Source organism: Podarcis erhardii (genome assembly GCF_964252035.2).
Source record: "Podarcis erhardii genome assembly, chromosome: 5".
In the NCBI taxonomy this organism is placed as follows: domain Eukaryota; kingdom Metazoa; phylum Chordata; class Lepidosauria; order Squamata; family Lacertidae; genus Podarcis; species Podarcis erhardii.
In genome coordinates, this window is record NC_138509.1 from 31,696,465 (window position 1) to 31,711,840 (window position 15,376).

At 44.3% G+C, this 15,376-nt stretch overlaps 1 protein-coding gene and 1 long non-coding RNA gene across 4 annotated transcripts in view; one reads left to right on the forward strand and one right to left on the reverse strand.

The window, feature by feature from the left end:
• PALD1 (phosphatase domain containing paladin 1) overlaps positions 1–13,901 on the reverse strand; it is a 105,589-nt gene extending 91,688 nt beyond the window's left edge. Inside the window, exon 1 of one of the 3 annotated variants that reach the window (XM_081861789.1) lies at positions 13,288–13,901. Coding sequence is in view for 1 of the 3 variants with exons in the window: in XM_081861787.1 (XP_081717913.1) it covers positions 6,565–6,614 (50 nt within the window). In the remaining 2 variants the exon portion in view is untranslated. Of the gene's footprint in view, positions 1–4,198; positions 4,614–6,564; positions 6,743–13,287 lie in introns of those variants that run through there. The other 2 variants (XM_081861787.1, XM_081861788.1) reach the window with 2 other exon arrangements.
• On the forward strand, positions 4,949–10,182 carry LOC309341981. Its single transcript, XR_014156629.1, has 3 exons — positions 4,949–5,055; positions 7,363–8,676; positions 9,825–10,182. It is a non-coding gene; the product is annotated as an uncharacterized lncRNA (long non-coding RNA).
• Positions 13,902–15,376: the final 1,475 nt, after the last annotated feature.

The following is a 15,376-nucleotide window of genomic DNA, read 5'->3' on the forward strand; positions in this document are numbered from 1 at the left end:
CATTCTTGGCTGCCTGGTTAAGGAAGCCAAAAAAACAACATAAGGACCAGAGCTTCATCTTGTCAGCTGTGACTTCATTGTTACAGTTTGCCGACAGCAAGGGTAGGAAGAGTCTATTTGCTCAAGGTGAAAGCATCCCATAATGGAACCCCAGTGTAAAAAGGTAAAAGGTAAAGGACCGCTGTGTGGTTAAGTCCAGTCAGAGGTGATAATAGCGTTGCGGCGTTCATCTCGCTTTCAGGCCAAGGGACGCGGCATTTGTCCACAGACAGTTTTCTGGGTCATGTGGCCAACATGACTAAACCGCTTCTGGTGCAACAGAACACTGTGATGGAAGCCATAGTGGTACCTATTTATCTACTTGCACTGGTGCGCTTTCAAACTGCTAGGTTGGCAGGAACTGGGACAGAGCAACCGGAGCTCACTCCATTGCAGGGATTTGAACCGCCAACCTTCTGATTGGCAAGTCCAGGAGGCTCAGTGGTTTAGACCACAGTGACACCTGCATCCCAGTGTAAGTGGCTTCCACAAGGAAGCCGCAGAGAGAATGTAGCTTGTCAAGAAAGACGTAGACTTGAAAAAGATGAAAACCACTATCCTACTATATCACGTGCATCAAGTGTTTGCTGGGGTAGGTCCATTGTCCTACACACATAGTTGTTGTTTTTCTCCCTTACAAAAGGTAAGCCAATGGTTTGAGCAATACAAGAGAGAGTAGAAAGAAAACTACTTCAAACATCTTTTATGAAGATGGGGCAAGTTTCTAGCACACAAAAACCTTGGGGTCACATCCGTACCACACATGTGAAGCACGTCGCTTCCCCCAAAGAATCCTGGGATCTGTGGTTTACCCCCTCAGAGAACTACAATCCCCAGCACTCTTCATAAACTGCAGTTCCCAGGATTTCTTGGAGGAAGCCATGGTGTGGATATGATTTGCATAAAACACAGTAAACCAGCTGCAGCTATAAGGTTGCTTTTGCTACAGCAGAACAATGAAGCCACTCCCAGGACACAAACCCATTTCAAACCTTCCCATACCCTCATTCTGAAGGTTTCAAACAGGCTCATGGGCTGCACATGGCAGTGCAAAATGTTCTGATTCCCTCCGAGCTAACTAACAGCACAATCCTATAACAACATATTCAGGTATAAGCTCCATTCAGTTCAATGGGGGCTTACTCCTGGGATACACGATTGAGGCATCTAATCATAAGCCTGCATTTTTATCAAAGCTTATATGTTTGATCAGGGCTTGTATTTTAAAATGAGCTTAAAGATTTTCAAATGTTTCATGCCAGGCAGAAGACCAGCTGCCTAAAGAACCTTGGCAAAATGTTTTTCCTCCTAGACAAGGGGGCCCCCTGATTTATAGCAGAAAACAATTCTCAAAGTCGTAAAAAGGGAATTACAGGCTGAGAGCAGGACACTGACCTTGCATGTTACAGAGTACAATTAAGCTGTAAGAGTGGTCAAAATTAAGAGTGGGTAAATAGTAAAATAACACCATGTGCCTCCCATTAAACTTGAGCCATATTTTCCTAAGGTTGAAAGGTCAAGAGCAGTGAAAAAGGCAACTGGCTTGGCTGGAGAAGAAGAGGCTTCTTTCTATTTTTATTTTGAGGCTGGAAACTGTTCCTTCCTTTTTTACTTTGAGAAGATTTCTTTTCCTTTTAAAAGGTTATTTATGTATTAAATATATTGGCTTAAATGTAATTATGCAAAGGATTTAAGAAATGCTAGATTCTTATTTCATATAGTTGTAAGAGTTGTAACTATCCTGAAATTAAGTCAGCCACCAGCCCAGCCCCCCTGCCAAGCAGGAAACATCATTAGATATATGGTTGTCAGGCCTTTTGTTTAGAGACCTCCAAATTAAGGAGATCTTTCAATGTTGATGTGAACTCAAGATCCTTGACATATGTTTAAGATAAAAATTTAAGATTAACCATCTGTTTTGGAAGGCAATAGGGCAAGGAGGGCAAGAGGTGAGCTGGTAATTAAGGTTCCTTGTTGAGACACATGTAAGATATATTACTACTTATTTGTCATTTATAGATATAAGAATATATAGCTCTTTGTGTCCCATAAAAGGGCGAAAGGAAATGCGTGTATCTTTTGTGATTGGTTCTAGCAAACAGCCAATAGGAATTTCAACCAGGCTGATTGGACAGAGGCAGCCACAGGAGGAGCAAGGGGGCTGGATTAAGGAAATATAAGTGCTGGCCAGAATGGCAGGAGGCCAGGCCAGAGCTTGGTAACCATATACCACTGTGCCTCTCATTTATTTGTCTGACAAATAAATTACTATTTTAATTTCTCTATTGCTGCGTTGAATATTTCATTCCAGCTAAGCGTTAACCACAAGCAGGGTGCTACACGATTGCAGCCTAATAATAATATTTTTATTTATTTATACCCCGCCCTTCCCGGTTCAGAAAACCGGGCTCAGGGCAGCTAACAACAAATTTAAAACACTTAATTGTAATACAACATAGAAGCAGCATAAAAGCAGCACACCCTCCATAATAAAATTCAAAGTTCAAAAATCAATTTGGGGAAAATCCATACAATAAACATTAGATAGTCACCAGGGCTAGCTGGCTGAATTAGTCCTACGTGGGCCAGCGAGGAGCCCAGGGGAGAATTAGCGGCGGGGTCCCAGAGCGAGTAATCTTCATAAAAGGGGAGGGGGGAAGAAAGGGAAAATAAAAGATCAGGCTGAATTCAAATTAAAGGCCAGGTGGAATAGCTCTGCCTTACAGGCCCGTAGGGCCCTAGTCTCATGGGACAGAACATTCCACCAGGTTGGAGTTATCACTGAAAAGGCCCTGGCCCTAAGTCCATCCCTTAAAACATTCGGCATATAAAAGGGAGAAAACAGATTTATATATGTATGAAAATTATTGTTTCATGAGGCAATAGGTTTATTAGAGTGGAAAAATTGGGAAAGGACAGGAAGTCAAACTTATTTACTAAATATATTGTAGGAGGACTTATATTCTTTTGTTGGGATTTCATTTTGATAAAACTGACTTATGTAAAATAAGGAAGATATGTATTTGATGTACAGATGCAAGTATGAACAATCAAGCATTTAAAAAACAAATAAACCATTCAGCATAACATCACACAAGGCCTTTCCTTCCCCTTTTCACCACAAAGTGCCTTTAGCCTCTGCCAGGGAAACAATGGGTTCCCCACCCCCATTTGCTATAGTATACTGTCTTGAAAACCGTTAGGCTTACAAACAAGCCATGGGAGGCACAAATAGACTTGGGAGACTGCCAAAGAAACTTGCTGCATGGGAGTTTTCCAAATCTGGCACGAGAAGAAATAAAACTATGGCTTTAATTCTAAGCGCACTTGGAAACGCATTCCACTGTCAGCAGCATTCACTTCCAGATCAGCATGCTAGTCCTTAAGAAAAAAGAAAAGAAAAACAGAGATAGCGAGGATGTATTACATACTGCCCACCTAGGGCCTCGCTGACATTTTTTATTATCCACAAATTAGAATTCTCAGAATCCTAGTTTTAAAAACAGTAACTGAATGGGGGGGGGGTAGTCCCTCCTTGATTACAGAGAGAATAATTTTTCATTCCACAGATAACCCCAACATTCATAACTTCCTGTTGGTCATATATCAGGGTTTTTATCTAGATAATACATTGAACAACCTAAAGATGTATATAAACGTTACGTATTGATCTGCTTGCTTGCTTGCTTGCTTTTTTAAAAGTCAATCTCCAGTTTGTGAAAGATTACTTTTGTTTCATATAGCTTTAAAAAAAGGCACATTGGTGCAGAAAGGTAGCAAATTTTTTATGTTTCCAATGCGCTCCTCAATCCTCAAAGCAAATTACATTTCAACAGCATCAAGACAACATGCAACACCTAAGAATGTAAGGCATCTTCCACAAACCTGAGAATTAAAATAGAAGATCCAAGGGCTAAGCACCTGACATTTCTGATTTGCTTTTATAGATATATAAACAAACAAACCTACTAAATAGCCACAGAAATCAGTAAGTGAGGAGCTGAGATGAAGAGGGACCTGTTTAAACGAGGCAAGCAAAACAGGTATCAAAGATTTTACATCCATTGAAGAACTGACCCTTTTCCCATCCCAGCGTGTGGGAGGAAAGGGTTTCAAACCATAAAAGAGAACAGCAGAGAGGAGAAAATTCCGAAGGTACCTGACTTGAGGAATCAAGGGAGCGCATCCAGTATCCTTTTCCTGGTGCACTGAAGAAGAAGAACAATAAATAAATACATAAACTTCGGCGATTCAAACGATGCCGCCCAACTTTCTCGGGAGCGATTTAAAAGGGAGCTTCTTCCCTCCTTTTTCTCTGCAAATTCTCAGGACGTTCCATCAAAGGCTTTGCTGCTGCTGCTGCTGCTGCTGCTGTCGCTGCTGCTACTTTGGTGGCTAAGCAGTTAAAACCATCTCTGGGGGTGGGGGGGGGGCAAAACAATTGCTGCAGCAGAGTCTTCTCAGCCGAAGCCGAGAGACTGTAGCACTTTTGTTTTCGAGAGATCAAAAATCCTATCCCGTTTGCCAATGAAAACAGGGGCCGGCAGAGCCCCGGGAATCTGCACACTCTGAGCAGAACAGCCTCGGCTGTCTGTGTGCTGGAGGGGGTGGGGGGTGGGTTTTATATAAAAAGAGGGCCAGCTCAGTGGGCTTCTCTGCCAATGAAAAGCTTGGGATTCCTGGCAACCAAAGCCATAAGGCACTAGGAGACCACAGGCCATAGAGACTGCCAAGGCAGGGCAAGGTTTCGTACAGAAGATGAGGAAAGCGCAGATTTCTTGGTTCAGGAATCGAACCGCTGGACGGCCTTCTTCTGCACCTTTGAGAAACACCACCATCTTCCCTGACAGGGATGCTTTTCTAGATGTAGCTTTCTGCCATCATTCGCTTTTCGCGTTTATTCTCCTTTTCAGGAGATGTCTCAGCAACCACCAATCCAGGAGGAAAAGCAGAATCCGTAAGGCAAGGAATCAACTGCTGGTTGTTCTTTCCTTGAAATGCTCCAACACTCTCAAGGTAATTACTAAAATATTTTATTCCCACCCAACTATCAGTATGCAAAATTAAACAGGCAGGGACTGGTATACAATCACATAAGAATGTGTCGTTATCTACTTCGACTGGCTGGCTTTACAGGGGCTGCATACTGATGTCTATGGTTTTCATCGTGTTTTTCTAAAGCATAGGCAGCCTTGAGTATTTGGAGAAGTGAGGAGAATTAATAAAAGCTTCTCTCTTTGAAAAGGGAGATGCTAATGGAAAATAGCCTACGTGCAACTGCCCTTGATTGCATTCATTCAACTTCATCCTAGCCGATAACTTTTCTACATATCCCTTTTATCACTTCCACTACTGTTTAAAAATCTAAATTATAATCTGCTTGGAGCAAAGACTCAAGACTCATTTCTTACGGTGTAGGTCGGTGGAAGCGCCAGAAATTGCTTGATTTAGTATTAACCACTCTCCAGGCAGGTAATATGAGGTCCATTAGTCTTAACATGTAACAATACTTCGAGTCAATTTTTAAAATATATCCATCTTATTGCACTGAACTGCTAATCATTTCCGCAGTGAACCAGGTCCTGAGATGGCTGGCACAATGTTGACTCAGCAGTTTCATAAGGAACTGTTAGCTCCTCTCTGGCAAGATGTCAGTGTTCCAAATGTGCATCACTTTGCAGGAGAGATGCACCCGTTCTCCTTTCGCGATACCTGGAAGCACGTCAGTTGCGCATCCCTTTCCCACTATTTCGCCGAATGCACGAAGCAGCCCCAAGCTTATTACTCCTCGTGTCTCATCCACCATCCATTTTCACCTGCAGTCTGCAGTTTTGCCCCACCCCAAAAAAACTAAAACAGAGAGCAGCACCATAGCACAAGGGAAGAAAAGGAAAAGCTTCCAGGTCCAACTAATATAAATATATAAGTTCAGTTTCACGTTTCTCTTCAGATTCAGCTGCAGACATCAGAGCAGAGACAGAGAGAAGGTACACACACACACCAGACCCAGCAAAACAGATCTTGCCCTGCCTAAGGAGGCCCACCAGACATCCAAATCCTCCCAATGTCATAGCCTTTTGCTTTGATGTTTCTTTTGCAGTCAGCCCAATACATTTTCCTACCTGAGGCAGAAATTCCAAGTGCCCTCCCCCAGTCAAGGTGTGCAGTACTCACATTTTTGCCCCCAAAATGGAAAAAAAAATAACTCACAGGCATCTCACCTTGGGAGTGAAACAACAACAATCAAAACAGTAATTTGCTACTATTTCATGACACCCAAAATCAGCTTCATGAGGCAGTGGCCTCACTCTGCCTAATAGTAGGGCCAGCTCTGCTAGTAAACAGTTGTGACGTTTTTCACTATTGGCTTCTAAAACATTTCTGTGGAAAACTGTTTAACGTCTGCAGCTAGCTCAGTCGTAGAGTCGATTATTTGTAAGCAGGTGATCGCAGGTTCAGTCCCTGGCAACTCCAAGTAGGGCTACGAAATATCTTTGCCCACCCTAACATTATCACATCCCTCACCTTTCGGAGTCTCTCTCTCTACGGTCAGCAAGTTTCATCTGAGAAAGCATTGGATTAAGTGGCAACCATGCATAAACGAGACACGCTCTTTAAATATTATGCTTCCTCCTACTACGACGCTGCCAACCTGCACTGCAGCTGCCAAGCAGAAGCCAAATATTTATAGGAGGCCACTGAGCCAAAGGAAAAGTAGTGAAAAGGCATTCAGCCCAATAAACATCAGGAGGAATGTAAAGGGAACCCAGGCAGTGCCTGAAAATGGTAACGTTTGAAGGCCTGGAAGGCTGTTAATACAATGCTCATGCTATGGATGTTAAGATACTAGCCAAACTACACTGGCTTCTTACAAGCTGGCATGAGGAATTCCTCTTACTTTGGCTTGGCCCAGGAACTCCTTACTGGCCACGCTGCTGAGGGTGCTGTGGCCTGGGTTTGCTTTCGATAGGCTTAAGCATACGTCACTCTGAGCACCAAGATCAGAAAACTAAAAGGCATGGCATAAGAAATCAGAAAATTTCCCCTGCAAGGAATGTGTGGTGGAGATTTACAGCGGTCCTTTCAAACAGATAAAATGGGCAAGACACAGCAGGCCAACAAAGGAAGAGAGCTAAAAGTTCACATGATATTGCCCCCCCCCTTTTTTTTAAAAGGCAAAATTCAAAGCTAAGCAGAATTTTGCAACAATCGCGGGTGGGGGGGATACTTTCCTGTTGTTGCCAATTCTGCCCAGAGAATGGATTTACAGTATTTTCATTTTATTTTCTCTTCTCACCCCCCCCCCCCACTTCTTCAAATGAGGACTGTTGCCAAGCTGTTTCCAAGTGGTGGAGATTTCCTTTCACAGATCTTTGTTGTTAACTCTTGCTGCCACAATGCCATTTGTGAAACCGGAGAGCTCAAGAGGAAAGGGGGAAACAGCTCAGCATTAACTTTCCTAAGGAAAGGAAGCCTGCAAGAGTTCTGTTCCATGGTGAGAGAGACGCTTATGCTCTGAAAAACAATGTTTGTAAGGAAACCGCGCAAATTTGCCGTACAGGCACCAACAGCAACCTAATATGGGACAATCCCCTGCATTGGTAACCATTTTAACTTCGGTAAAGGTCAAGTAGCCCCAAGCCTCCATTAAGTCCCCTGAGTGAATGGGTTTTGGGATTTTAAAAAGCCTGCTTGTTTAAAAAGTTTTAGAAGATGGTTGAAAAAGATAATGCAAATGGGGGGGGGGTCCTGCTAAAATCTCTGCCACTGGCCTTTCTCCTTCAAGCAGTACAAGTTGTTTGATGTTGTCATAAACGTGCCATCTTCCAAATAAGTAGCTGTCTTAGTCGTTTGCCACAAAAAAATAAAACAACTGAGATCTGTGGCACCTTAACACATTTATTGTAGCATATGCTTTCATGCACCAAGGTCCAAGTGCACCCTGATGCACAAATGCTTATGCCGTAATAAATCTGCTCCGTCTTTAAGGTGCCACAAGCCTTTTTGTTGACATAAATATGGAAGGTTAAGATCAGAAACACTATTTTTACTTTCAGGTGCCTCTGGCATGGTACATGCCATTAGGTTCTCTGTGAATTATAGGGATGCAAGCTGATATATGAATGAGCACATCTAAGAATGGTTGGTAGAGGGACGTGGGTGGCGCTGTGGGTAGAGGGACGCGGGTGGTGCTGTTCAGCAACTTCTAGAAGATCAGTGGGTTCCCACCACTTTTCATCCACAATCATTTGCTGTTTTCCTTCCACACCTAAAAGCTCATTTCTAAACCACTTCATATTTTAAAAATCTCTAAATGGTGCACAGCAAAGCCATGAACATGAACCACAAAAGTCAACAGCTACTTTAATACTAGATCTATACCTTTTAATCATTGCTGTATTATTTTATTCATTACCATCACATTTAACACCAGGACAGCTCGGTTCTATTTTTATTTATAGCATATCAAAAATTTCAATAGTTGTCAAATGGGGACCTCTTCTGGCAAAGTAAGGCATTCCCACACAAACTGCTTCCTTTAAACCAGAGCTTACCAAACCTCTCTCACCACCAAAGGAACACAAGCGAACAGCAAAGAACCTGCACAAGCAACGCTCACACCAAACCCTACATATAGTAAGTAAAATAGAAACATCGCCACCCGACCCCACCCCTACCCATCTTTCCCCTCCTCCACCTCTTTCCCCTTTTCTTCCTAATGTCTCACCAAATGAAACTGATTTGTAAAAATGTTACAGGGGAAGAAAAAACACAAGAGAGAGATTTTGTACACTTTTGTAAATCAACAAAATCTTTAATAAAAACAAAAAACAAAAACCAGAGCTTGCTCCTACCAGGGCTGGAAAGGGGTTAGTTTAGCCTCCTGTTTCCTAGTAAAACTTAATTACTGTTTCGCAAAATGACACATGTTTGAAAAGAGTACTGTATCACCAACATGAAAAGTTCAGAAAGCTCTGTTTGAAACTACTGTATTGGGAAAGGTTTTACAGAAATTTTACTCATTTACATGTGGTGGGCAGTTCAACAACAGAAGGCAAACTTACAAATGACATATTCCTAAGATCTGGAATGTGGAGCAGGGCTCAGGTACTACTTCACACCACTGACCCACATCAAACACTTTTCAAAACATGTGTAAGCACTACACATTGTGGGGTGTTTTTCCCCTACAATACACAGGGCTATCAGCTGATTAACTACCTCCTCTTGCTTGGATACATCTGCATATTATCAAATCTACAGGAGAGTTGCCTTTTTGAGATACTGAAGAAAGTGCAAGAAAGCTTTGGCTTATAAAATTGCAAGTTGCGATTCACAATCCTCCTCTTCCATAAGCTAAATGCATGCAATTGCACTTGTTCATTTTCAGACTCTTTGAAACCCTTTGCCTCTGTCTCCACATTGCAAGCAACCCCCCCCCCCCTTTTTGCTTAAGTTTATCTGTAAAGAATGTAATGTATGTATGGCAATTTTATATAAAGCAAACATAATATGTCGTTAGAAGGAAATGCTACCTTCAAATTCTTAATTTGTATCCCCATTGAAGTTGGTCCTCAGCAAACAGCTATAAAAGCTTGCAGCCTTAACAACACAGGCCTTGTGCTTGTTTACTGAGCCCTTGTGCAACACGAGGCATGCAGACTGGAAATTAATTCCAAAACTCTTCTCTAGACTTTGAAACTATGTGCAAAATGCCTGCCACTAGACAATGCACCGTGAAGATCACCAGTCTTAATGCCTTGTGCATTTTAATTTGCTTCCAGGAAATTTGCTTATGCTCCCACTTTCAGACTTATACCTCAGATATGCATCCACAATGAATGGGAAGGAGAGCTGGACTCTCCCTAGGATGTGCCTGTCTTACCACCTTACCTGGATAAACCTTACAGGTTGCAGACCCATCAGATGCCAGCGTGAGTGACTGAAAGAACAAAATAATTGCAACCTATACTTTTCTGCTAGGGAAAAAAAGGTTCTGGTACTGCGTACTCTTGAGTACCCCCAGAGAGAGAGAGAAAAGCAGTGGTTGTAACTGTATAATAAGAACACGAGATTTTAAAAGATGTATGGATGAGAATTGTACATAATTGGTGACGGGGTTCTGCAGCTTTTTTGTGAAAAAGCAACAAATAAACAAAGTCTAATGATCCACAAACACTCTTTCTTGACCATTCTGGATTTGTTTGCAGAGCACAAACACTCAAGAAGAAACCCTAGTAATTCTCTATCAACAAAAACAAATTTCTAGAACAAAACTGTCATCAACAGGGCAATCCTATACATGCCTATTCAAAAGTAAGCCTACACTGAAATTTAGGGACAATTATTCTCTGGTAAGTGTTATAGGTCTAAAGCCTAAATTGTTTCTAATATTTTGTTAGGAGCACCCAGAGTGGCTGGGGCAACCCAGTCTCATGGACTTACTTACTTACTTACTCACTTACTTACTACTACTCACATACAGGCATGCAAAGGCTCCATAACCCAGTCTAAGCAAGGGCAAGACATTAGTAGCTCCACATTTGGAGAGCCAAAACACCAGAAGCCCAGCTGCTCTCTAGGATACCCTTGCAAGCTTGTGACTGCTGTCTTTTATGCACAGGTGTAACTAAGCACACAATGATTTCTGCTTCAGAAAGCAATGAGTAGAACAAACAACAGTTTGCCAGACCAGCGGAGAGCACCCGCTTGATTATGCCATTGGTGCACTATGTGCATGACAAGAGAGGCACTCTTAGGTGGGGAAAATGCTGAATTTGAACACCCACAGATGCAAGGCCAGTAAAATATAAGCTGTATGCTACAACAACAACAACAACAACAACAACAAGACACATTCCAACCACAGCCAAAAAATGGGAGAAGCTTTGAGAGGATTGTGAAGGGGTGACATTACAGCCTCTTTAAGAAGAACATAATAAGCAATCTTCTATCAAAGCCAGTGCAGTATTGTCTAATATTCTGACTGGCAGTGGCTCTCCAAGGACAGAAAAGGACTCTTATCAAATGTCTTTCAAAGTATGTGTTCTGCCTGAGATCTGAGTCCTTCCCTTTCCACAGATAAAATTAACACAGAGGCATAGGTCACCAGGCACACAGCAGCAACAATGTGCGTTCATCATTTTTTTTTTTTTTTACAAGGGATCCACTCAAAACATCTGTTAAATCATAGGTCTCTGCTATTGTCTACAGATGACTTCTGTGATTTGTTGATGGTGTTGCTGCCATCTTATGTCATGAATATCCAGGAGGATCAATGTTTCCCCCCCTGTTAATAGTAGGCACAGGCTCTACACTGCCTTATTACCATTGTAAACTTCCATTTTGTAGTGTGCTTTTTGGAGTCTCCTTGTAAAGTTATGCGAATTCAAGAGGATTTGTTTTTAACTCCACAGGATCCTACTTTTACCTGGACCCCAGTTGTACCCACACCTTCCCCTACCTATGCAAAGGAAATCTTTTTTTCTCTGTAGGGGGAACATGAACCGGGGGGGGGGGGGGAGAGAGAAACAACCAGAGGGAATATTGCCCATGAGAGAGACTCTCTCAGAACTCCAAAGGTGCCCACAGGCTCCAAAAGGCTGGTGGATGCTGGCTTAGCATTAGGTGCAAACACTGCCAGTGGCTGGGAAGAGGGGAAGTGTTCAGAAAGACTGGTCCACAACAATTGCAGTAGGAGCTCTATAAGGAGAAGCAGGCGCTGCTGTGAGAAAATTCACTTAGAAAGGAGCAACAGTGACATGTCAGGGGATGGAGGGTGGGCAATACATCACAGGTCTGGATGCACCCATTTATACTGTATTTAAGTAAAAGCAGAATCCATGCCATGGAAACCAACAGCAGCCTGTGCTGACTCAGTAAGGTTTTCTATTATGATCGTGTCCATTTGTATCTTGCAGCATAGCAAGTGAGGTGAAGCAAAGAAATTACAGTTGCATTTGGAGAAGACTCATGCAGTAAGCACACAATGTGGTTTGGTACATGGCCAAGTCTAGCAGGGAAAGCCTTGAAAATGCTAAATATCGCTCCCAGTCAGTGCAGGCCTTGTAACTCCCAAGGCAAAGCAAACCTATTTCCTTCCTAATGGAAGGAACTGCCTCCTCTGGTTGCAAGGCTTTTGTGCTAGACTACAGAGTCCTGATTCCATCAGGGATCCCATGGGGAGATGTGGAATGTTTTCTTCTTTTTTCCCTGAGGGTATTTTGGGGAAGATATACTGTATATATTTTTAGGGTAAAGGCTGAAGAGTCAAAATGAAAGCAAATGAAGCAAAGAAGGCTCAATTTTCTAGGAAGGTGGGTCCCCCCCCCAGTTAGCAACATTGTGGATTATCAGGCTGTTGCAGAGAAATAAGACAGCCCCATTGACTGTGTGAACAAAGAAGTGCTTAAAACAGTAGGCATGAGGCAAGAGATCAGAACAGAACAGAACAGAACTCTAAGTTTCACTAAGAGTAGGCCCACTGAAATAAATGAACACAGCTAAGTTAGGTTGATTAATTTCAGTAGGTCTACTCTGAGTAAAAACAACAATAATACATGTGTGAATTCTTTTAGCCATGCACTAAGCACCACTTAACACACTTTAAAACTGATCCTAAACACACATACAAAAAACCCCCAGATCCTACTGAGATTCACATTAGTTATTTCTAGATGATGGCCACAAACTAACGCAAGAGAGCTGTTTACCATTGTATGTAAGAGAGCGCCTAGGTTTTGAACACAGGACCTTTCGCTCTGTGAGGCTCATACCCTCTACGCAGCCTTCCCCAACCTGGTGCCTTCCAGATGTTCTGGACCACAACTCCCATCACCCCTGACCACTGGCCCCACTGGCTGTGGCTGATGGGAACTGGTACTCCAAGGTATCTGGAGAGGTCAGGATGGAGATGACTGCCTTAGAGACCCACACAGAGAATTGCACCCACACCTTCCCCTACCTATGCAAAGGAAACCGTGGAACAATGCCTAATTTAACCATGCCTTTTGGTCTCCGACCAGGAATGAGGTGTTTTGGTGTTTTTTTTAAAGGAAAAATATTGGATCGCACACATGCTGCCCATTCAGAGTATGCATGCATGCAATAGGACACGAACCCAATTCAGTCCCACTGAATGAAACTTACTTCCGAGTAAACATGTATGGACCGGCCTGCTGTGAGGCTGCAAGCCAAGCACCCCTTCCTAGGCAGCCAGCTGCAATGAGCCCCGCGGGGTTTACTTACAAGTAGGCATGAAGCGCGCCGGGATGCCAACGCGAGGTTCCCTTCGCCAAGCCAGCGAGCGTCTCGCATCCAAGAAAGTCTGCAGGGGCGACGGCTGAGATCTTGCCCTTCAGCCCCGACAGCTGCCCTCGCCAGGGCAGGCCTCCGATCCCCGGCGGGCTGCGGGAGTCACGAGAGCTGGGGAACTCAAGGCGGCCCCTGTTGCCTCACCTCCTTCCCGGTGGCTCTTAGCGGTAAACCGGTGCATGGAGACGAGACTCAGGCGGCAGCAGCAGCACTTCCTGCCAGCTCGCCAGGAGACGCGGGGAGCGAGGGCGGCGGGACGGACCCAAAAGGCGGAGCACCAAAGGAGGGGACTCACTCACCGGAGGGACGGCATCCCCTGCCGGCTCTGGAGAGAGGAGCTGCGTCGAGGGGCGCCGCCTGGGCCAGCCTTTTGTTCCTCCTCCTCCTCCTCCTCCGCAGCGCCCGGGGCGCATCCACTGCCGCGCGCGCCTCTCGGGGCTGCCCACCCTCCCCAAAACAAGAAGCCGGGCGGAGTTCCTGCCTCTTGCCGTAGCTCCAGGTTCCGATCGCCGCTTCTTCTCCAGCGGACGGAACCCCCTCAGGTTCACCGGCCGCCCTCGCACAAAAGCGCCGGTGGCGGAGGGAGGGACATGCGCAGCCGGCTGCGCTTTCCCAGCTGCTGCAGCTGTTTCCCGGCGCAGACAGATGGCTCTTTTCAGCTACTGCTCTTGCGCCCGTCCCAGGAAAAAGCAGCACTCGGCCCCGCCCCTCCTTTCCTCTTTTCTTTCTTTCTTTGCGCACACCTCATTGCGCAGAACTTAAACCTAAAGCTCAGTGCATGTTTTGAACCGCCGAAGGATGGACGTGGCTTCAGAAACTTGGGTGTGCAGATTTACTCGTTTGCCAGAAAGCATGTTGTAGTTTGTTGTTGTTTAGTCGTTTAGTCGTGTCCGACTCTTCGTGACCCCATGGACCAGAGCACGCCAGGCATTCCTGTCCTCCACTGCCTCCCACAGTTTGCTCAAACTCATGCTGGTAGCTTCGAGAACACTGTCCAACCATCTCGTCCTCTGTCATCCCCTTCTCCTTGTGCCCTCCATCTTTCCCAACATCAGGGTCTTTTCCAGGGAGTCTTCTCTTCTCATGAGGTGGTCAAAGTATTGGAGCCTCAGCTTCAGGATCTGTCCTTCTAGTGAGCACTCAGGGCTGATTTCCTTAAGAATGGCTAGGTTTGATCTTCCTGCAGTCCAAGGGACTCTCAAGAGTCTCCTCCAGCACCATAATTCAAAAGCATCAATTCTTCAGCGATCAGCCTTCTTTATGGTCCAGCTCTCACTTCCATACATCACTACTGGGAAAACCATGGCTTTAACTATACGGACCTTTGTTGGCAAGGTGATGTCTCTGCTTTTTAAGATGCTGTCTAGGTTTGCCATCGCCTTTCTCCCAAGAAGCAGGCGTCTTTTTAATTTCATGGCTGCTGTTCACCATCTGCAGTGATCATGGAGCCCAAGAAAGTAAAATCTCTCACTGCCTCCATTTCTTCCCCTTCTATTTGCCAGGAGGTGGCCATGATCTTCGTTTTTTTGATGTTGAGCTTCAGACCATATTTCACCCTCATTAAAAGGTTCTTTAATTCCTCCTCACTTTCTGCCATTAATGTTGTGTCATCTGCATATCTGAGGTTGTTGATATTTCTTCCGGCAATCTTACTTCCGGTTTGGGAATTAAGCCTTTCGCATGATGAATTCTGCATATAGGTTAAATAAGCAGGGAGACAATATACAGCCTTGTCATACTCCTTTCCCAATTTTGAACCAATCAGTTGTTCCATATCCAGTTCTAACTGTAGCTTCTTGTCCCACATAGAGATTTCTCAGGAGACATATGAGGTGATCAGGCACTCCCATTTCTTTAAGAACTTGCCATAGTTTCCTGTGGTCGACACAGTCAAGCAACATCTGGAGGGCCAGAGGTTCCGCACCTTGCTTCAAATGTTTGGATCTGGGCAGCTGAAGGATTGCCTACTGTCACACCACCCTGCCTGTGAAGTGAGGTCATCCTCAGAGATCCCCTTTGTGTG